The following is a 24743-nucleotide window of genomic DNA, read 5'->3' on the forward strand; positions in this document are numbered from 1 at the left end:
GATTAAGTATCGAGGGTTCTCTGGGTAGTGCAATAATTTTGAGAAGAGCAAGCTTTTCCTTGGAAAAATTGCTCTGAGTCACAAGCAGTCCATCTCTACAACCTTAGGTATTCCAATTTGTAATTTTCCTACTAGATATCTTGGAGTGGAGATCTTCAAGGGTAGAGTGAAGAAGGAAAATCTCTTGCCTGTCATGGACAGAGTGAAGGGTCGGCTTATAGGATGGAAAGGAAAACTTCTATCGATGGCGGGACAAGTTGAGTTGGTCTGCTCAGTGATTTTTGGTATTTCTACCCATAGTTTCGCAGTGGATTGGTGGCATTCTTATCTCCTTGTTATTATGGAGAGATGGATGCGAAATTTCATTTGGACAGGAGAGGTGGATACTACGAAATCTATCACAATAAAGTGGGGTGACCTATGTAAACCAAAAGAGGAAGGGGGATTGGGGATTAGAAGACTCATAGACTTGAATAAAGCTATGCTTAGCAAGTTGGTCTGGAGAATCAAGCATGAAAATTCTGCAACTAGTTCTTTTCTCAGAGCCTACTTTATAAAAAAGGATAGCAGGTTCAACAAAAATTTTTGTCCTTCCTCTCAAGCCATAGGTGTCAAAAGATGTGAGATTTTGTGGGAAAAAATGTGAGATGGATTATTGGCAATGCTAATTTGGCAAATTTCTGGAAGGACAAGTGGTGGGGGCCAAAATCGGTTTTGGAAGAAATTCAGGCCAATCATCTCTCAGTACTTCTTCTAAGGTGGGCGATTTTATCTGTAATGGAAAATGGACTCTACCAAATGTTAACTTTGATCGTCTGAGAAACACTTTTAAGGCAAGGAGGTTAACCTTCCCAATGGTCAGTTGGAAGATGTTTGTGTTTGGCAACTGATGCCATTGAGATCATTCTCGTCGACTTCAGCTTGGAAGGATATAAGGAGGAAATGCCCACCTGTGTATTGGGCATCCGTAATATGGTGCAAATGGCTGCCCCTTAGGTATTCCACCTTAGGGTGGCATCTTGTTCATGGGAGGCTCCCGATCGATGAGATTGTGAGAAAGAAGGGAATTCAGTTGGCGTCAAGGTTTTCTCTGTGTGGCCAAGCAGAGGAGACCATTGAGCATACTTTCTTAAGTTGCTCCTACTCAGTGGACATATAAGAAAGGTTTACATGCTACTTTTGAGTTTCTTGGCCAACAAATCAGTCAATTGAAGATTTGATTAAATTGTGGAAGAGGAGGTGAGGTCTCTAAATCTTAAGAAACCCTGGCTGATGGAGTTTCTCATTATTGTGGCCAATATTTGGTGGAAGAGGAACTGAAGGCGCTATGAGGATAAGTCCCGTATGGCGGGTTATTCTTTTGAATATATTTGCCAATATCTCATTCTCTGCTTAGAGAGCTCTAAGGAGGAGGTGAAATCTTATAATGATGTCTTGTGTTGTAGAAAATTGGGATTAGAGATTGAGAACCCTAATTTTATTCCCCCTCTTGAAGTGTATTGGTGCAAGCCCCTACTAAGCTGGATTAAAATAAACGTTGATGGTAGCTCTCTGGGAAATCCAGGTAGGGCAGGGGCAGGAGGGGTGATTTGTGAAAGTGAAGGCCAAGTATGCAATTCCTTTAGCACTATTTTGAGCATCAAAAAGATTTATGAAGCTGATTTCAATGCGATAATGGAAGGGATTCTAATGGCTAGGAATATCAATCCAAGTGGGCTGTGGATTGAGTCTAACTCAGTTGCAATAGTTTCAGCGATTCAGAAGAACCAGATTCTGTGGTTCATCCTCCAAAAGTGGATTTCTGCTCTCTCTTTCCTTGAGTCCATCCCTTGGAAGATTTCTCATTGCTTTCATGAGGCTAACACTATAGCCGATTACCTGGCTAAGAGGGCTTCAAAGTCGAGATCTTCAAAGACTTCAGTATCCTTCCTGAGCCATATTCTAGCTGATCTGGAGAAGGATGCGATAGATAAGCACAGATTTAGATTCTTCTAAAGCATTGCTTGCTCTCTCTACTGATGGCCATAGCAAAGGTAGAGTTTGTGAGTTGCTCCAGCGATGTTTGCCTTGTCCGTGTATTTTTTTTTATGTATTTTTTGTCATCTTTCAACAAAAGCATCTTTTATCAAAAAAAAATTAAATAAATAATATGTATAATCAACTATACAACAAAAGTTTAGTCTAGGAAGACTAGTTTCGACTAGGCGTTTTAGGGGTGCCTAACAACTTTTCCCAGCGTAACCTGACACTTTCCCAGAGATTTCGTATGACACCCAAGAATATGATAAATACCAGACCCGCCTGGGGGATTAGTGAGGTGTCCCTACCAAGAATACGGCTAGTACTAGGTTGTTTGAAAAATCAATAAAGGTGCGTAAACTTTAGTCTCATATCGTCTAGGAAGAGATTTTTGGGCTAGATAATAACTTTTAACCTCCTTAATATGGCACAACATGTTTTAAAGCCTTGAGACTCATGGGCCAAAGATCACAATATTATGCCAAGGTTAATAGGGCATGGGCATTACAAATGGTATCAGAGCAAATCCCGATCGTGTGTGAGGCCACAGCGGGAACGCTATGCCAAAAGGGAGAAAGATTGTGACACCCAAGAATACGAAAAGTACTAGACCCGCTTGGGAGATCAATGAGGTGTCTCCACCCAGAATACGGCTAGTATTAGGGTGTTTGGGAGATCAGTGATGGTATGCAAACTTTAGTCACATATTGTCTAGGGAGAGATTATTGGGCTACTTAATAACCTTTAACATATGCATTTTAAAGCCTTAAGGATAATATTGTGCCAGGTTTAATGGGGTCAGGGCATTATATTTCAGCAAACTTTCACCTTATCCATTAGATTCATTTCCTCCCCTCAAAATAAGAAGATATTTGTGGATCTTAAACCATGATCTAGGTGGTGACTCCTCTTTACCCATTGCATCTTTCAACTTGAGAAGGGTACATAGGTCATTAGCGAACCCCACAAGACTTGGAGATCTCTGTGTCCGCTCCCTTAGGTCCAATTGGAATTTTTTTTATCCATTGTACCTACATAGGGGATAAAAGAATGTGGCACTTTATGTCTAGTTAGGAGAGATGGATTGTGGGTAATGGGAAGTCTATCAGGTTTTGGAAAGTTAGATGGTTAGGGTAGAAGTCAATTGTGGAATTAACTAATTTAGAGGAGGATGAATTTGTTGATGCTAATTTCATGGTAGCTGACCTTATAGTTGATTTTAAATGGATTTTTCCTGAGTTCAATTTTAACCATATGAGAATTTGTTTTAACATTGATAAATTAATTAGGTTGCCTCAGTATGAGGTTAATGATTGGTGCATTTGGAATTGTATTTCTTCAGGGAAGTTTTCTTCTTTTTCTGCTTGGGAGGAAATTCGAAAGTGCAACCTAAAAGGTCCTTGGGCTTCCACTGTTTGGAGAACTGGAGTTGCAGCCTAGACAATCAACTTTTGGGTGGAGATTGATACATCGTAAGCTCCCTAAGGATGACATAATCTCTGAAAAGGGCATTGTTGTAGTGTCTAAATGCAATCTTTGTGAGATGGCGATGGAATTGTTTCACCATAATTTCTTGAATGCAGTTTCTCGGTGAAGGTTCGGGATAGATTTATGGATTGCTTTGATGTTTCGTGGCCTAGGATAGCCAATTTGGCTGATTTGGTGTAGTGGTCGAAAAGGAGGAGAAGGGTGTTGGCGCTAAAGGATCCTTGGTCAGTAGGTATAGTTATTGTTGCTGACAATATATGGAGGGAGAGAAACGAGAGAAGGCATGGCATGAAAAATAGGAACCCAAATCAAAATTTTGAGATGGTAAAAGGAATCTTTAGGAAGCAAACCTTAACCTGAAAGGGGTATTCAAGAACCCAGCTGATTTGAGGTGCAACCGAAGTCTTGGGTTGCAAGGTATTCCGAGTAGGTCAATACCTATCTAAGAAGTTTTTGGAGAAAACCAAGGATGGGCTGCTTCAAGCTTAATGTAGAGGGATGCTCTCTTGGTAATCCAGGCAGAACAAGGGCAGGGGGTATTTTTTGAGATCACAGGGGTAAAATTGTGGATTTTTTCAAGAATATTTGGGCAACCAGACAAATTATTTTGCTGAATTTTGTGGTTCAATAGAAGGTCTTTTGGTTCCTTTGAATCTCAGGATGGGTTTTTTGTGGATTGAATCAGATTCGATAGCAGTTTTGGTACAACTCGATAGCAGTTTTGAATCTCAAATTCCATGTTTTGTTATGCAAGAATGGTTCACAGTTCAACCTTATCTAGCCATTATTCCCTGGATATAAGACATTATTTTAGGGAGGTGAATAATGTAGTGGATTTTCTGGCAAAAAATGTAGCGAAGATAAGGCTTACATCTTCTCATATTTCTTTCCCCTCTCATGTTATTAGGAAGGAAATTATTTCAAGATGCAGCATTAAAATCTAGATTTAGATTCAGTTAAATAAGCTTGAGTTTCCCTGCTTATGGCAATGCCAAAGGTGGGGATTTTTATTGCTTTTTGGTGGTGTTTTCTATTGTAAGTAAGGATTCAATTTTTTTTTTTTTGTTTTTTTTTCTTAATGAATTTTATATCTTCTAGCCAAAAAAAAAAAAAACATGAATATGTATTGACGACCTACAAGAATAACATGTCCAATTGTTATGAACTTTGATAGTTATTTGTTTGAATAAAAAAAAAAAATCTCCATTGGACTAGAATACTCACCATTTCATCCTAAGATTCACAAACCCTTGACTTTAATAATAATATTCCCAAACATCTTTCAGATATACAATTTCTCCATATCTATAGACATCAAAAGAGCAACATAATAGCAAACTAAAACAAACCTTTCAATTATCATTATTATCACCCACAACCATTCAGACCTTACTTGTTTGCATATTTTATTTAGCTTTCCACTTGGTCCTTCCTTTTGCAACCACAGCCCCATTCTCAAAACGCAGAAAGTGTAAGAACTCATCATAATGACCTCCTCCTCCAGATCCGCCAGCACCCACCAAGTAATCATCAGTTGCTTGACTAGTAGTAGTACTACAAACACAAGAAGTCAAGGACTGCAGTTCATCATCCATCCCACATTCCCTCCTGTACTCTATTTTCATCTCACAAATCTCATGGCTCTTCAACATTGAGATGGGAACACTCTGCATTAATACCACCCAGGGATTCAATATCAAAATAAAACTTCATAAGAAACCATAAGAAATGCCTGTTGGGGTTTCAACCATCTCTTTTTTTAAATATATTTATATGATAAACCAAAACTAAACCAATAACAACTCGATAAGAGAAATCAAATCGAAATCAATGCACCTTTATCGATTTATGCTCATTCTCATACCAAAATCATGAATCCAAATCGATACTAATCCAAACCAATCGATTGACACCCCTTTTAAGGTTAAAAAAATAAATAAATAAACAAATAAATAAATCGAATAATCTAACCTCAAGCATTAACCCAATGTATTTCACATTGTTAACATGTTGATTGGCATCCAAATCATTCCAACGAGGCTGCAGATTTTTTGAAGGGCTTAAAAAGTCATTATTAAAGAAGCAAAATAAAATTGCAAAGTTGTAAACTTGATATATATCCTAATAATTTAATCTCATACTTACGGTTAGACCGGTTCGAACACAATCCATTTTGTTGTAATCAAACTTTGCTACTTCATTGCTATCCTCATGATCAACTGGAATAGGAATAGGAGGACACTGTATGTAGTGAGTTGCCATTTCTCTTCTGACCTCCTCTGGAATTTTAGATAGTCTTCTTGTTTCTTTATTCATCGTTAAGAATGTACTGGTTAAATATCAAAATAGGAATTACAACTAAATAAAAGCCAGCAAATTATTCAAAAAAAAAAAACACACTTATGTAGAAAAACAGTATTTGATTAATTTTATAAAACCCTAGCTTAATTGTAAGTTCATGAATTAATTGGGATGAAACTACTAATCCGAACCTGGTAGCTCGTGCCAAACTTTTGCCGGTTTGACGATCACGAATAATCCAATCAGTTCGTTGGCCATTCTTTTCGGATGCAATCAACCAATTGTTAACTTGAACTTCGTCACCCCTTTCAGAAAAAAAAAAAAAAATGAAAACGTTATATATTGAATTAGTCTGAGTGTTAATTTTCAAAATCTAAAGTTATTAACTACACTAAAATGACTGGAACTTGACATTTGAGAACATAGGATCTAAAGTTCACATGCCAAAGAAATTCAGGTCCCATTCGATCTGTCATGTAACAAGTGTTGGCATTTAAATTAAGTATATAGTAAAGTTCCCTATCATGAACGTGTAAGAACTGAGCTTCCATCAACCACAGAGGAATTGCGATAAAAATATTTGGTATCAACAACCATCAATATTTCCCTTCTTATTGTAGATGATTTAGTCATTTTAATCAAGAAGCAAGTAAATGGATCTTAGGTAAAATCTATATAAGAAATATTTAATTAAAATCTCCATTTACATGCTTCTTCACTAGAAACAAACCGAAATTTGAAGGAAAGTTCGTTATAAATGGAGAATGTACCACAATGAGCAGGACAATGGACCCATGAAAGGGCAGATCAGAACCCACCAGGGACCAACAAGGGGTCCACTGAGCCACTTTATTATTACTATTAATCTATTTCTAATATATATATATATATACTTTCCACCCAAAATGAAAGAAAAAATGAAGAATGTGTACCACACTGAGCCAGACAAAGGACCCATCGAAAGGGCAGATCAGAACCTAAAGAGGGCCCACTGAGTCACTTTATTATTACTATTAATCTATATTAATCTATTAGTAATTTATCAAGATGAGTGGGGTACGGGGTCAAACTAAATAAAAAAATGATTTTTTCCTTTTTTTTTATAAAAAAAATAACAAAATGATGTTTTCATATGACTTAGTGCTCCCCTTAGATGAGTAATGTCATCATTTTGTCTAATTTACAATCATTAAGAGTATTGTATTTTTTTTTTTTTTTCCTAAGAATATTGTATCATTGTATGCCTAGAGTGTGAAAGTATCAAAATTAGTTGACTATAAACCTTGATAATTCAACCACACACACACACACATATATATATATATATATAAGAGGTATAATTTAATCATATATCACACCTTATTAAATGACTTCAAAAATTGATCACCTCCCCACCTCTATATCGGTGAAATGAAAATTTTCGGTCTTGTTGGATGCCATATTTACAATCTTATTGACCTCTACAATGGTGCAAGCCCATGCAGCATAGCAGCAATCCCCTCCTTTTATTTATTTATAGAATTCTTTACTTTTTGCTAATAAAACATATTGTATTTATTTATTTGATTTATACTCTTTAAATTAGTTGTGAATATTACTTTTTTGCTTTATCAAGAAACATGTAGGGAGCCATAAATAATCCCTTATTCTTTAAATTTGGTGTCAGTACTCTAATAAAAAATAGTGATCAAGTTTTGTTACTGAATCTATAACTTTCATCAATTACTAGTAACTTCTTTTGATAAAATTATTAATAACTTTAAATCTTTTGAAATCCCATAATAAAAATTTTCCCTAAAATGTCCAAAATTGGATAAATCACCCAAAAACATGACCTGGTTAATATGAATTGTGACATCAAATTCTTAAAGATGTCATTTTGTTTTAATGTGGACCAGTAACATGATATTTTTTAAAATAAAAATAAAAAATAGGTTAGTTATGTTATGAACTTTTTTGGAGTTAGCGGCTCAATCAATGAGAGGACTATGACAAAAGAGGCATATGGAACTTTTCCAAGGAGAGAAAGAGAGAAATAGATATACCGCTAACATACCCAGGCTTTTCCCTAAAAAAAAAAAATTATCATACAGATTAACATTTAATCAGTCAAAGTAATAAGGAAAACATCCATGACAGCAGCCGACCCTAATGAAAGCAGTGTCATGGAAACATGGACCATAACTACAATTAAATCATTGCCTTGAAAACAAAATGTTTAGTAATTAAGAAGGGCAACCTAGTAGACTTTTGTCTGCCAGAAATAACTATATGGGAAAAGGTTGGGTATGTCGCCGATATCAAATATGCTAGCACCCATTGTGTCTATCTCTCTCTTTCCTTTTTCTGAAATGACCCTCATATCCTTCCTGAATGATACTCCATCATGTGTTCATATTGGTGCTATCTGCTAGCATACTTGATATCGGCGGCATACCTATCCCTCTCCCTAACTATATATACCGCATCTCCAGCCTTCGCTTGTCTTGTGATAAGGAAATAGCTATATATACAATTTAGTGTACAGAGGCTCTCTCTCCGTCCAATGTATGTCCATCCATCGTACCCTGACCAGTATTTGTGCATTGATCCATTTCTTGGATTTTTCAAATCTTATTTTATCATTTGGCTAAAACTTAACAATTGAACACAAAACCTATGTGAAAAGACCTTTATTAATATTCATAAAACCCATGAACATACCAAGAAGGATAGTGATCCACAACAATATGCATCTTAGATAGCACCCATATCAGGCTCTTTCCACTCATTGCTGGTGTTGAACCCAAGCCATCTTTTAGAATCCCCATGCTTTTAATATGATTTAGAGCCGTTTCCTGCACATTATTAGTACCACAGGGATGGATTAATATGATTAGAACATAATTCACCCAAAAACAAAAAATATATATATGATTGAAACATCTAATAGGATCAATCTAAGCTTCAACTAGGTAGGGTTATCTGCTGACAAGAATAGTAAAATAGTTGAGAGGGCTCCTCTATGAAGGAGGACCCACTTCATGTGTTCTCATGTGGGAATGATGAAAACCTAACGAATATCAATAATATAAATATAAATCAAACCTGTAAAAGATTCATCAAAGTCTCTATGGATGCGGTGCGACTAGGGCCCATATCATAAGATCTAATTGTAAAGTTCTCACAGAAAATACGCCTGTCCTTCCCAACCTCTCTAAGAGCAAATGGGTCAGTAACCATAACCATGGGCTCTTCCCTATGCTTTCTATCAAGTAGCTTCCACAGTTTCTCAGCTTCCATCTTCAAGATTGTCCCAACCCCATCTTTTGTGGAATTTGCTCTAGCAGAAGAAGAAGACGACTTCATTCCATGAGAACCCAAAGAGTCAGCTTTTCTTCCAAGCATCATCCTTGTAGTTCTCTTCACCGGATTAGATGCCGGAGAAGGAAATAGCACTGTGATGCCAGTGACGGTGGCAGCCATCTTAAAGCTAAAACTAAAACTAAAACGCTTCTATTGTACCTGAATTTCTGTAAATCCTTGAAGTTGTAACTTCTGGTGCCATATACCAACTTGCTTTTATAGTCCTTCTTGCTTGGAATTTTCTAATTTCTTATTGTTGTTGAAGACCCATTCAAATATTGGTGGGTTACTTATTTTTTGGTGGGTAATATATATATATATATATATATATATTAGTGATTCTATAACTTGTTACAGGAGACATGCACCACTTTATTGGCCCTAAGTGGGGAGTCTCTCAAATGAGAGTCCGAAATGTTGAAATGTTAAAAAAAATAAAAATAAAAAATAAAATAAAATAAAATAAAAGCACTTTATATTACATTACATTAGTATAATTTTATGAAAGGATTAATTAATGACAATTGTTTATGTGTATTCAGAGCATGTAACCTTCTTTTGATTGGCCGTCATCTTATTCCTAAAAGCTCTTTGAATCAAGGGTAAAAAGGGTTTCTAAAGATAATTTAATATTGTATACTTAACTAAGTAATTTGTTGTTTAAGAGGATATAAATGTAACATGGTAACAACCGTTTGTCCATTGAAATGTCGGTGCTTATTAATGGTGGCCATATGGGATTCTTTGGTATGGAACGATGTCTTCATTGGGGAAGGTGATTCGCTTTTTTCTATGTTGTTTATTCTTTCTAAAGAGGCTCTTTTTCATGGAATTTCTTCTCCTCGGAATGAAGGAAAATTTGTCCCCTCTAGGTCCAAGAAATTTTCAGGTTCCTACTCTTTTGATGAGCACCAATGATATTTTTATTTTTATTAATGTTGATACCAAGTGCATCAAGAAGTAGAGCTTATTCGCTCAGTTATGCTGGTTTCCTATATCTATTAGTTTGGAGCTTTTGGGATTCCATTGGCCAACACCCATGATACGAACGTCTCCGTGAACGGCGGGATAACGGATCACAAGCTACTTCGAGGGTATCTACCTCCTAGAACAACAGCGAAGAGAGAAAGGATTTTTGTATATTCATTACCCCCTTACATCATATGTCTAACTGTATATATAATATCCTAACAATGGTCTACCCTTCAACACAAAAATGGAATATTCCCTAAGATGCTCTTCATGAGGTTTGCATGTTTCTCCTTGCCAAGTGGGGTGCTGTCGTGGCAAAAGTGTTACTCATCAACTCCTCCATGTCATGCTGAGTCGTAACAACCCACCAGATTGAATTCTTAAGTATTTTTCTATGAAAGAGCAGTGATAACAATAGATCTCTCCACACTATCAGTTGGGACTCTGTGTGTGCCTGAAGGGGCCCTAGATATTACGCGTGTTAAAGAAGTTTGGCTTAAAACCAATAGTTCATTATGGATCTTTTCGTTCTAATACTCCATCCCAGAGTTATCAGTATTTATCAAATCTAAATCTAAGAACTTGAAACCCCCCTCTCTAAATATTTTTTTTATAAATTAGTTCACAAGATAAAAAGGATTTTTTTCAAACAGCCTTCGCCTTCCTATTCAACTATAGATAGACATGCATGTGGAGTTTACTTACTGTCCTTCTTAACCTTCTGATGTCTTCCTAACTGGTATTCCAATGGACTCGGAAGCTTGACTTCTTGGCTAGTAGCCCGGACACCTAGGAGCTTCCATGTGAAGGGCCGACTAAAACTGCTTCCATTGTTGACTTATGACTAATGATAGTTCCTTGATCCCTTTGTTGACTTATGACTAATAAATTTCACTTAAAAAAAAAAAAAAAAACTAACATTAAATTCCTTCTCTTTCATTAAGTTCTTCACATTCACTCCACAGTTCTTTCAAAAACACAACGTTCTGAGCAACACTCCTGCTTTCTTTAGTACTTTCCTAATAATCAAACGAAGAAACGAATAAAGCACATGGTACACTATGTAGCTTCACGTCTTAACTAAAAAAAAAAAAAAAGGGACATACTTGATCATTCTAAATTTCCAAAGATTCACCGATTGAATGATTGATCCACCTCTTATTTTGTTTTATTTTTTTGCCAAGAGATCATTTGCCTTAAAAAGAGAGAGAAAAAAAAAATTTTGGAAGTAATAAAATACTAAACAAAAATTTGAAAACACTCTCCACCTTTGGCATTGTGGTCAAAAAATGGAAACACCGACCAATCTAACAAGGAGAAAGTCTAAAAACCATTCACACCACTTAGAAAACCGAAATCTAGGCCTGCAATAAGAATCAATATGATGTTCCACTTGCAGCCTATATATCCTGTTATTCTATCTAGTCTTGTATGAATTTGGATCATCTCCAGCAGCCTGTATCCACCAACCCAATCTCACAGCATCCATGGGGGCGTGGTCCCCCCCCCCCCCCCCCCCACACACAAAAGGTGGTCCCACACTCCATTCCCACATCCCATGAATGGTGTGAAAGATGGAATTAAAAAGTACAAATGGCTAGAAAGAGGAATCTCAGACTAATTTGGAGTGATTCTGCTGAACTTGAACATTCTTTCTGATTATAAAACCAAAATATGGCCTCTAAACGAATTATTCTTTTCCTTTTTCTTTCTTTCCTTTTTGTTTCTTTCTTTCTTTTTTTCGCTAAAAGTCCAAATTTGTATTAAGAAAAAAAGGAGGAAAAAATACATCAAAAAAACTGAAGAGCTAATATCCCCACTTTCAACATTGCCATCAGCAGGGGCGTTCACCAGTCACTAACAAAACTGGTACTCGTTTTCTACTTTAAATCCCCACTTTCAAACCCTCTAATGATGTGATTCTACTAATGAGACTTATCGTTTTTTGGATCACTGTAAAACGAACCTCCTTTAATCTCGGCCATCTTTTATTAGAGGATTGAATGATTAATCCACCTCTTATTCTACGAAGTCTGTTATTCGTAAGTCAAATAAACAAATTCACCAAAAAAAAAAAGTTAAATAAACAAATATGGAGACACCTACCAATTAATCAGTGTTTTGTTTGGAAGTATAATTTGGCATTTTCTAAGCATCACTGTGCCTCTTAACATTTATCAATTTACATCTGACAAAAGGTATCAAGCAAAAATGAGTCAAGATGGAAATAAAATGCTGAAATTGCAATGAGACGTAAATAAATATCCTTCCAAAGCACATGATAATTAAAAGTGAGACTTTGTATGCTTTTTATTTTTTGAAAGTGGATAGAAGCTTTGGAGAAAAAAAAATGAACAACCTAATGCACAAAGCTCCTGCTATTGCAAGGTCGGGGAAGGGCACATGTACGCAGCTTTGCTTCTTGTTTTGCAAGAGAGGTTGTTTTCAAATTTCGAACATGTGACCAACACGTTGCAATAGAAACTATGATTCATTATATTTCACTTCAGAAAAGAACTCTATGATGTTTTGGTACTTTGATTAGGCTTATCAAACGGAGATAACATCCTATTCCATCATTAATAAAAAATAAAAAAAAATAAAAAAATAAAAAAAAGAAAGCATCCATTCAGAATACTATTCTAAAAGTTTTGGAAAACTAACGGAGACTTGAATCTTGTTGACATGTAGATCCCTAGGTTGTTCGGTCGCATTTATAAATGATAAAAAATTTAAAAATGAGTTATTACAAGGTACATTTCCCACTAGAAATCTCTTTGATATTTGGGTTGATCGTATTGACCTTCATATATTAGAATAGTTATAAAAGGAATTAAAGTTTGGAGTCAGGAAATTTCTAAGAGTGAATTGACAAGTTGGAATCAATTTATTTGAATTTTATTTTATTATTGCTTCTATAAATGCGATGCTAATGGAAACGATAAGGCTCTTCTCTGTAAGTTATGTTGAATGGTAAGAAAGGAGGGTTTTTTTTTTTTTTTTTTTTTTTTTTTTTTTTTAAGAACTTCATGAGAGCAAGTATTTGAATTCTCATGGTAGACCTAAACATACGAGGGCATCCTCATCAATCTGGGGAGGTGTATGAAAAAATTGGAAAGATGTGGTAGCAAATAAAGCACAGATTACCGGTGATGGCTATTCCATTGATTTATTGTGTTCTAGTATGATCTAAACATCTCCAACCACGTCGTTCTCTCTTCGGATGGCGTCTTCTGCATGGAAGACTCCCTACAAATGATTTGGTGAAAAAAAAAAAATGTTCTCTTTTGCCTCAGGATGTGGTCTTTGTCGATGCAATCAAGAAAGTATACATTATATTTTTATCGATTGTGCGGTGGTAAGGAACTTCTTTCCTCTGATCTTAAATGGGATGCTCAAATTAAACCGAGATACAGGTTCTTATAGGGTGGCTGTGCACTATATTCTAGTTTATTGTATTAGTGTGTTCGCTGATGGCAAAGCCAAAGATGGGGATAATGGATGCTTCTGTATTTTTTTAGGTGCCAATATGCCTGGACTTTAATCTTGTACATCATTTTTTAATTGTCTTTAATATACTTTAATTAAAAAAAAAAAAATAGTAACATAGAGTCCAATTAAAAACGAGCCGGTGGACCACTATCCAAGGTATGAGGTTATTGCATTGAAAACGAGTTATAAGGTATCTCTTGAAGAATGAAAAAGTTTTGTGTTCCTGAACCAGAGGGACATACATGTGTCATTGATGGTAAATACAGTGTTGCAATGTTAAGTAATAAATATTGGGATGGCCAGAAGTATTACAGTATCTGTCTTTTCTTTAACCAATTAAGTAGAAAGGGAAGAAGAGGGTGGAGCTAGTAATGGGGTGCAGTTGCTCCAAAGGTCCACAAAAAATAGGGAGAAAGGGTGTGCTGCTCGCTAGTTGGGCGGGCCTCTCTGTTATGTTCAATTACTTTAAGGACTATCTAAGTGATATATCTATACGTATATTTAGAACTTTATATTTTTTAATTTTTATTTTTCGATTGTCTTATTTTTAAAAATTTGTTAAGTTAAGAATGAAAAGGGGTTTTTAAAAAATTATTTGAAAAGTGATGTTTCATTATGTCATTATCAAAAATTATCATTCTTTTTTTTTTTTTTTGGTAGAAAAAATTATCAATCTTAAATATATTTATTTAGTATGCATATGAAATGTCATAATTTTGATTAACTTTCACTCTTATCTATTCATGATTTCTCTCAATATCCTGTAATCGTAAATAAAAAGGGATCTGCTTACGAGATCCTTGGCAAAATAGTCTAGGTACAAAGCCAAAGTTACCCTTGTAATAATAACAATAATGTGATATACTGACAAAAAATTAAGATTATAAATAATTAACCCCTTAAAGGGTGTCAATAAGAAAACCCCAATAATTTAACATACTTTTACCATTATATCTCAAACAAATGTGATTAGTCATCATTGGCTTACACCTATTTCAACTGCGTGTGTGGTATCGTATGGTTTTATCTTCAAAGAGAGAAAAAGAAGTGTCTACATGGCACCTCTATAGATATATATTTAGAATCAGTCATTTATCTTCTTTAATTGCCTTTTGACTTATTCTCAGAAAATTCTTTAAGATAAGATGAAACAATATTTTTTATTCATAATTTGAATTGCAAGAGATGTCAATGTCGGCTGTGAAGACGTCAATCTTAATCACATTGATCCATCCATATTTCATCTTTGTGAGACGTGGGATTGAACTAAATAGACACATTAGCATGACTCGTGCTCTTTTTCTTTTCTTTTCTTTTCTTTCCTTTTTTTCGTGTGCCGGGATGGATCTTACTATGGTTTTGGGTATCATATTAAAGTGATCGTATTGCATTAATATCGGATGAGATCGATCTTGATACTTGATTGACCGAGGATCAAGTATGAGAACAAGAATAAAATCATACCTATTTTTTTATGAAGCCAAAACAAAAAATGCTGCACAAGTGACGAGTATCATGCTTTTTTTTCCTTTTTTTTTTTTGCCCTTTAGTAATGGATCTAACCATGGTTTTAGATATTGGGATTAAAGTATCAGATCGGTCGCCGTATCAGTCGACTAAAATTTAGATACGTATCGGAGGGTATAGTATCGTATCGGAGATACGCACATAAATAGATATGAAACACCTTTTTAAACACTTTTGCATAAAAATTTTATTAAAAAAAACTATTGATAACATGTATTATGCATAAACACTAAATTGAGGGTATCGCACTAAGAATTCAAGGTTTGTAGTTGTCCCATAAATGTAAAATCCTTGTTCCCAACCTTGATTTCCACTTTAGTTAGAGAGAAATATGACTGACAGCAACTTTGGAACAAAAACCCCTCAAAAATTCGTGTTTTCTAAAAAAAATACTCATCTTGACCATTATATGACAGTAGCGCACTGTATCAGTACATACCGATACTCACTGATACGTATTGATCGATACATACTGATACTCACCGATACGTACTGATATATACCAAAACATATATTTCACATTGATTTTATATTTTTCATAGAGTATCAGTACGTATCGATAGTGTATTGGTGCATATCGATATGTATCATAAGATATATATCGATACGAAAGGATTTTAAAAATTTCATGTATCGTATCGGTGTGTATCGTATCGGTCGGTAAAATTTAAGATACGTATCGAAAGGTATCGTATCAATATCGGAGATACTTAAAACCATGGATGGTATTATATTAATGTCGCTGAAACCATTCTTGATAGTTGATCGACCTAGGCAAGAGTAAAATTAGAAAAACAAAAAAAAAAAAAATCAAGAAAAAAGAAACAGAAGATCGATACTAAGCAAGGATAAAATTGAACAATATGATTGATATAAGCTGATCTAGGATCAGTATCATATCAATATCAACCAAGATCGATACTAATACCGATACTGATAACTAAATCAATGGATCTAAATGTAAAAGACTATTCAGTCTTCAAAGACAAAGTGCTGAGTAAGATTTCACCAAAACAAAACATGGATTATTAAACAGAATTTGGATGCTCTTCAGACTGTACCTTCCACACACCATTAATAAATATTGTTCAGTGTTTCATAAACAAAAGTTTTGCGCAAGATTTCACCAAAACAAAACGTGCACTATAAAACAAAATTTAGATCCTCTCCAAGCTGTAACAACACCTCATCAATAAAAAAAAAATTGTTCTGTCTTTTGAAGAGTGGGCAAGATTACATCAAAATTAAAGGTAGATTATTAAATGGAATTTGGATCCTCTCCGGTCAGCTGTACCTTCCCTACATCTTACATAATTTATCTCATTCCACGGATGATGTGAAATGAAGTTAAACTTTAGAGAGTACAGCCCGCTAGAGAGGATCCCGACTCTATTTAATGAAGAATACATTTTTTTTTTTTCAATAATCCACATGATACACTAGAATTGGTCGATTAAAAAACCAAAAGGGACTCACTTGTTTCTTAAAGATTTCCCAAAGATTCATGTATTGAATAGTTGATCCAGCTAAAATGCAAAGTCCAATGCTCTCTGAAAGGTCAGCATTGAAGTTTCTATTATAACAAAGAAATAAAATAAAATAAAAAGCATTGACGTCTGTTTTATAAATAATAATTTGGCATTTTCTAAGCATCATTGTGCCCACTAACACTTCACGATAGGTCATACGATATTATTGAGAATAAGTTCATATGATAAAGGACCTCAAACTCATCTAATAAAAGATATCGGATGAAAATGAGACAAAATAAAAATAAATTTTTGAAATTTTCATGAGATGGAAATAATTATTCTTTCCTAAAATTCACTATAATTAAAAGTGAAATTAAGGATGATTTAGAATGTTGACCTGTCAATGCCTACATTTGGAAAGTTTGATAATTGGGCGGATGTTTGGATGAGGAATTTTCTTTCTTACCAACTGTGGTAGTGTTGAGACCATGTTAAAGCCACTAGGTTTTTTTAATAAGAAAATGTTTTTTTTTACTCTAAAAAGAAAGAAATGTTAAGCCAATTTGGCTAGTGTATAATTAAAATGTTTTAGCTAAATCTCAACTGTTGTATTGTACCGTTTACTCCATTTCTAATGTCTTTTAAGCCCCCAATAGGGTTTAAGATATCAAAGGTTTGCGACAGTGATATCACTCTCTTGAACCTTCCACTCCACCATTAGTCTTCTACTAAAAAAATATTGGGTGATTAATTTTGGGAGTCATGGTGTACATGCCAAAGGGTGAGATGAGAGAAAATAGGAAGAAGACAAAAAAGCCTACTAACTATTATAGGATTTCGACAAAAGAATTATGATGAGATATGGTAAACTTTATTGAGGAAGTCATGATCTCTCCGCTTCATGAAGTTAGTATTAGGTCCAAAGGTCACTTTTCTATTAAGCAAATACAATAAAGCAACTACTTCTTAGTTAACAAATTATCAACTCTTTTAACTTTTCTCCATTACTCTCCATAAGTTCTCTCTACTGCTAACACGTACACAACTCCTTAGCACATAAAACACTCTATATATATAGTACCCTCCTTGAATACAAGAATTAACACCATACCTCATAACCAATACTAGCTTCAATCGTATATGTAACATTCTATTTCCCTTGGAATCGTTTCTTGTCTACAAGGACAATGAAATTAAGAAAAATAAGGACCCACTAAGATCGCATATCTTAATAGAGCAAACCTCAATAGGTGAAGGAAGAAGAGCAACGCCTGATCTTCATTTTCGTGTTCCTCTTCGTCTTTTTCTACCTTGGGTACACCATTGTTGCTTCAGTTAGTTGCAAATTAATTGCATTGGCTACCACATCTTCATTCAATTCAATCACCTCATGTACCACCTAAGAATACAACAAGTACTGAACCCACTTGGGAGATCTGTGAGGTGTCTCCATCAAGAATACGGCAAGTACCAGGGGGTTTGAAAGATCAGTAAGGGTGTGCAAACTTTAGTCCCACATTGTCTAGGGAGAGATTACTTGGCTAATTAATAACCTCTAGCCTCTTTAACATGGCACAACACGTTTTAATGCCTTGAGACCCATGGGCCAAAGAGGACAATATTGTGTAAGGTTGATGGGGCCGGGGCTTTTACAAATAGTATCAGAGCAGACAACGTGTGGGGCCACAACGGCAGAATGTGTTTTAAAGCCAGCTCATGGGCCGTTGTTTGGTTGTTGTATGTGATTTAAGTCGATCAAAAAACCTGGAATACTTTCCCATGATTTCGATAAACTTCTTCATGATTTGTTGTTGCCCAACATAAAATGAGTTAACATGCAAGCTAGAACACTGGGACCGATAGAAATCCGAATCATAGACCGATAACCAAAAGAAGCTGATATAAAAAATCAATGATTATGATATTATGAATATATGAATTGATTGTCCATTGGTTTTAATATTAATGTAAATATTTTTTGTTGTTGTTGTAAAGAGAATTGTTATAAATCAATGAATATGAGATTATGAATAAAGAAATCGATTGTGAATTAAAACAATGCTTCCATTGGTCTCCTTGTTCACTAGACAAAATTAGTTTGACAATTAAATGAATGATTTAATAATAAGGTTAACTCTGTGATTTCAATATTAGTTATCTTTTTCGTAATTAGTTATCCATTAGTTTTAATATTAATTATCTTTTCTCTGAAATTATAAACAATAATATTTGTAGCAATGCGTTCTCTACAAACTCTATTTATCCATTGATTTCAATATTAATTATCTTTTCCTTACAATTAATAAGAACATAAAATCAATTTCATATTCCTAGTTATTTACTTATTTAAATGGAAAAGATGATTTAAAGTGTTTGTACCGAATATTTCTTCACTACAGGAGGCTGCGAATGTTTACCTAAAAGCAAATGGATCTAAATCAGTACTAACCCAATGTTGAAAAACCAAAATTGTACTCAACCAAAATCTTCAAAAAACACCAAAGTTCTTTAACAGTTGGTTTTGGTCTCTCTCACTCCTACATTTGGCTGTGAACTTAAATGACCAAACGATGCCTGGTAGGTTTAAGTAATATCTCAAAGTGAAAATGATCAAATGAAATGCTTGAACATCTCAAAGTAGCCAACCACACACCCCCCCCCCCCCCCCCCCCCCCCCAAAAAAAAAAAAAACACCCCTGCCAACCCCAGATTCAAATCCTCTGTAATGCCACTGGAGGCCCAGCGCGGATTCAACAGCTGGAAAGACCTAGGGTGCGCACTTGTGTGTTGGGCTGCAAGCCCAGGTCCCTACCCCAAAAATAAATAAACAGTCTCCAAGACAATCTTGTATATCCCATTAAAGCCTTCAATGACTGTTCTTGTAGTTACATCCAAAGGAGAAAGGCATTGGATTAAAGAGTTTCAACAACCTAAATAAAGTATTGGCTCAACGTTATGTGACCAAACAAAAACAATCTGAATTTTATTTACCAAGATACAGCATAGTTTCTCTCCAGAAATACCATGCTAGTTTTCATATCTTCATGATCAAGTTCTCAGCATGAGAGACCTGAAGAAAGAATTTACAAAACCCAGCACAGTCATAAAGTCTGCAAAAGTTTAATCGTCAATTTTGCAGCATCCACTGCATTATGTCCTTCCGAATCACTCCATCAAATCTGCCTTTCTCATAGTTTAGTCCTGGCAAGTAAGGCCCATTGAAGCATAAGTTTCTGTACTGGGTGTTTGCACCAGTGGATCTTGATGGCATCAACATTGTCCCCAGAATAGGGAATGATTTCGGCCATAAATGCATTGATGTCGAGGTGGTGAGACGCCCAACCGCTCCCCTGTTTATAATTTTGCTACTGAATTTTTGAATGGACCCTGGACCTGGAGGTTGCTGGCTGGATGAGGTGGTTACATGCTTGGATGTGTTGCCAACACTGGGATGGTTTCCAGGGGGACCACGGATCTGGGCAGATGGTTTCATACGATCAAGACACCGAAGGATCCAGTTCCCAAGGTTCCGACCAACTTCTATGTCCCTCTGTTGTATGTTGCTGTGAATCCGGATAGCTACGGAAAAAACAGCACGAGTTCGCCTGTAAAGAAACAAAGTTTATTGTCAAGTTCTACAAGAAAAGGCAACTAAAACCTCAACCAAGTTCTTAAAATCCTGTTGGACAAAAGTAAGGCACAAACACACTGGTGGACCCCGATTAAAATCGAGCCAACAAGGCTCTGCTGGCAGCTCAAAAGCACAGCAGAAAGCAGATGATGTCAAGTACAGATTCACTCACATTGTGTGTGGATCAGGGGAATGTCATTCACGATTCTTTTTAAATTAAACGGCAATGGCATATGACACTCTGTCAGAATGGGATCCAACAGGCATTTTCTTGGGAGGTATAGTCAAAGGAGACCACATTATTGGTGTAGACGCCATATACGGGACCAAAAAGAACAACTAATTGATTCCTAAAATCTCGATACTGTCCCAGCTCAGATTAAGGCTCGTTGATACAATCTTACAAGACCTTTCAAGATACTCTTCCAGTTTTCAGTGGGAACAATTATTGTAGGCCTGTACATTTAGGGTACTAAATATTCAAAGGCATTCCTAGGAAGGTTTAATTTAGAGCCACCCTCAAGGACCAAATTCCAGGGCATTTTGTTTATTTGGTCAAACAAATTCACTGAATCAACCAAGTGATACATTTCATATTTCCTCCAGTGAAATGTTAGAAGTCACTGAGAGTTGAGGTTGGAAATTAGGACAAGTAGACCTCATAAAGGTTAGATCACCTTCCTTAGAAATTGGAAAATAGAAGAATTCCATTCCAACAAGCTGATTTCAAAACATTTCACTACCAGATTACACTCTTTGAGTAGAGACTAGAGCAACAGCATGATTGGATTGTAAGAAACAAAAGTAACTAGGTATTGTAGTACATGGTTCTAGCTAGGAAAAATCTGTAGCCAGAAAACTGCTCAGTCCAGGATCCATGTAGAATCGGTAAAACTAATATAGGACCAGAATAGAAGAATGGTAAGGGAAATTATAAAACTCTCAAGAACATAGGAGAATTAGAAGAAATCAGAGAAAAAAAAAATTGAGTAAGAAAAAGGTAGTAGAGAATAAGAACAGAGAAAACAAAGGAAATCACACCAGATCTCAGAGATTAACAGAACTAGGAGGAGGGAGTCAGATCTGGAATACCAATCCCGTATGCACACTCAACAGCTCCAAAACTCTTAAGTCAAAATTCTTTATTCAAACTATGCTTAATCACTATCACCCACAGAAATAGACTCAAACAGAACTTTGTTCAATTATCCTAACATAACCCAAAACACTAAAGTACTATTCTCATGGACTAACTTCACCCACTTTATGAGCTCAAAAATTAGGCCTGTTCAACGGAACCCACGAAAAGAAAAGACCAAACCTATAATATAACTACCCAAAGCTCGATTTCAACCCATTGGACTGCCACCTACCCCTTGTTGGCCTCACAATCCCATGCCAAGGCCTCCATATGAGATCAATGTCTAATGCAACTGCATTAATTCCCAGTGTGTTGGAAAAAAACTCTTCCTTGAGTCTCAAAAGTGTTTAACTATCCTCATGGCATGCTCAACACTAATCTTTTTATTCAGACCGATGGGAAAAAAAAACCATTATGTTGCACACATGAGGTCCTTTTTCATCAAAAACTGATCCAGTAGGACAAATGCAATAAGATCTCTTTCCTCAAAATCAAGCTCAAATTGGGGGTTTGAGCTTTGTCGGTCCTTGAGTTCATCTTACTGGTCGACAATGGACATGGGATACTCATTATGACCAGCAACCTTTTCTTGTTTAGTTTCTTTACCACAACCTCCCCCCCCCCCTGGTTCTCTTACAATCTCTGCCTTTTCGTTTTTGCCGACTTCCTTGGTTTCCTTGTTTGTACCTTCACTTGTAGGCTTGAATTCAGCAACACTGGTGACCTTCTCTAGCCGTACTTCAAGAGAAAGCTTGGGAATTTTCTCATCTTCAACAATTTCTTCAGTAGGTTCTTCCTTAGGCTTTACTTCTTTCTTAGGCAACGTAGAAGACCAATTTGACGTGATGTGTAAGGAGATGTAAGAAAGCATAATTTATTTTTACGATCAAGTCTACATTCATGTTCTTCCACCCATCGTCTACCACTTTGATGATTTACTTTGAAGATGGAAATGCATGACACCAAGCATTATCACAGTAAAGGGAAGGAAGACAAAGTAATGAAGAAAATACCATTGTCACCATCAGGAACCTCATCAGTTTCAGTATACTTTCCTTGCGTTGAACATCCACATATAGCATAGCCAAGCTCCTGTTAGGTAGCTGAAGAACAATATAATTTAAGACCTTTGGCAGTGATTTGGCTTTGATACCAAACAACGCAGCTCAGGGTTCTAGCAAGAATCTACAGCCAAAAGGTTCTAGCAAGAATCTACAGCCAAAAAAATTGCTAATAGTTCAGGATCAATGTAGAACCGACAGAAATAATAGAGGACCAGAATGGAAGAACGATAGGAGAAATTATACAACTCTTAAGAACAGATGAGAGACTTAGAAGAAATTAGAGGGCTAGAAGAAGATATTACAAAATAAGAATGGAAAAGAAGAAAGAGGAAAGATCACACCTGATCTCAAAGATGAACAGAACAGGGAGGAGGAGGGAGATCAGATCTAGAGTACCAATCTTGTACAACCCAATAGTTCCAAAATTTTTAAGAAAAGTCAAAATACTTTATGAAAATCATGCTTAACTAATGGGGCTGTATTACAAATATAAAGATGTTTTGAATTTCTCAAGAAAAGTTAAAATTCTTTACTCAAATTATGCTCAACTAATGAGAAATTTTGAAATTCTTATGAATAATCAATTTCACACACTAAATATACAATAAAGAGACTTAGAACATCACTCTATCTATGATAGAGGGCCGGTAGGGAAAGGGAGAGAATCCTTGAGATGTCTCAGAGTTGCAAGGGAGGGAGAAGAATTGTGCAAGAGAGGGGGGGAAGAGGGAGAGAGAGTCCCACACACTCTTTGGCCACACAGGGCACTCACTACCACAAACTCAATTCATTCTTCAAATTTGTACAATACATTGGTTACAAGCAAGTATTTAAAGAGAAAGCAAAACTCCTACCTAGACTCTAAAAAGGAAACAAATGCTAGAAGGAACATCCTAAACTGACTCTATTCCCATGTATCCTACCACTTTGGAAATTAAAGATTACTTAATATTCCTAAATAAATAAAACTTTCTAAAATTCTTCCTAGACCAAAGACTCAAATATGGATCCGGTTCATCTCCGTCTAGATACCTGGATGGGTTTGGATCGGTCCACAGGTGTGCATCTGCATCAATCTAGCTATTAAGTATCCTGATCCAACTCAAATACTTGAAGTAACTACCAACCTTGTGTACTAACTTCACCCCCATGTTATGGGCTTATAATTACTCCCATTACAACAAAATCTAAGATAAGAAAAGGCCGGACCTATAATATAAATACCGAAAGCTCGATTTCATCCCATTGGACTGCCACCTGCAAGCTTGTGCCTAGACCTCCATACTGGATCAATGTCTTGTGCAACTACATCGCCTAGCCCATGATCATAAGAGTAAAAAATTTAAATTTTTATTAATAATATATGAACCAACCAGCTAATTGTGAGGATAGATTTCATTAAATATCTTGAAGAGCAGTCATCCAAGAAGGTTTTGACTACTTTACGAAAAGGAAGACGGTTCTTGCCACAATCCAAGGAGATCGATCGACTTCATAGGATTATCAAATGTGGAAAGAGCTTGGCTTAACAGAAGATTTTCTAGGAAAGAATCAATGCAGGCCTTGAAGACCCACACACAGTTGTCATAGGCGACGCCAAGGCGGCGATTTGGCGTCCTAGCGGAAAAAGAAGTTCATGGTAGTGCTACAATTTATGTGACTCACAAATGGCGGTCGCCATGGCACCGTCATGGACTCCAAGTCACACCTGATTCACTAAGCAGTCGATTTTTTGTAAAATGCAGGATGATTTTGATAGGGTTATGTTATTTTTTATGATTTGATGTTGCTTAATGTTGGTTTTATGTGTTATAGGGTATATATTATAGGCTTGTAGCATGCTAAATAACTTTAGAAAATAGGGAAAATAAAAAAGTAGCATACTAAATAACTTTAGAAAATAGGAAAAATAAAAAATGACACATGGGCGATTTAACCGCCATGGCAATGCCATAATGGGCGATTCATTGCCAAATCGATTAGCCACCCCTCCACTACCTTGGATCGATTTGACGCCGTGACAACTATGGACCCAAGAATATGGGGCATATTTGGCTAAGTTGCTTGCGCCCTACTTCTGCACAAAAAAGCAGAAGCCCAGAAGTTGGCCTCTTAAGCTTCTTGGCTTCTGGCGGAAAATATTTCAAATGCTCACTTTTCATTGGATTGGCTTTGTGAAGCTTCTCATCCTGAAAAAAACTGGCTTCTCAGAATCTGAAAAACAAAGGTGCAAGAAGCTTAGCCAAACAAACACTTGGAGGGAGATCCCCCATGACCAGATGAGTTCCCAA

General features: G+C 35.9%; 2 protein-coding genes across 4 annotated transcripts in view; both read right to left on the bottom strand.

Annotated features, from left to right (window-relative positions):
* Nucleotides 1-4874: 4874 nt before the first annotated feature.
* Nucleotides 4875-9317, bottom strand: LOC122080762 (palmitoyl-acyl carrier protein thioesterase, chloroplastic-like). The gene is made up of 6 exons (XM_042647592.1): nt 8896-9317; nt 8512-8645; nt 6000-6113; nt 5653-5836; nt 5479-5547; nt 4875-5174 (listed from the first exon to the last, which is right to left on the bottom strand). The coding sequence occupies exons 1-6, from the start codon at nt 9271-9273 to the stop codon at nt 4914-4916; spliced, it is 1140 nt and encodes a 379-aa protein (XP_042503526.1). The 5' UTR covers nt 9274-9317; the 3' UTR covers nt 4875-4913.
* A 10132-nt stretch (nt 9318-19449) lies between these two features.
* LOC122081803 overlaps nt 19450-24743 on the bottom strand; it is a 37238-nt gene continuing 31944 nt past the window's right edge. For all 3 annotated transcript variants that reach the window (XM_042649101.1, XM_042649099.1, XM_042649100.1), the window contains one exon: nt 19450-20221. In XM_042649101.1, the coding sequence (XP_042505035.1) occupies nt 19744-20221 (478 nt within the window). In that variant the 3' untranslated portion in view covers nt 19450-19743. The remainder of the gene's footprint in view (nt 20222-24743) is intronic.

This window comes from Macadamia integrifolia, chromosome 6 (assembly GCF_013358625.1).
Source record: "Macadamia integrifolia cultivar HAES 741 chromosome 6, SCU_Mint_v3, whole genome shotgun sequence".
NCBI classification, from domain to species: Eukaryota; Viridiplantae; Streptophyta; class Magnoliopsida; order Proteales; family Proteaceae; genus Macadamia; species Macadamia integrifolia.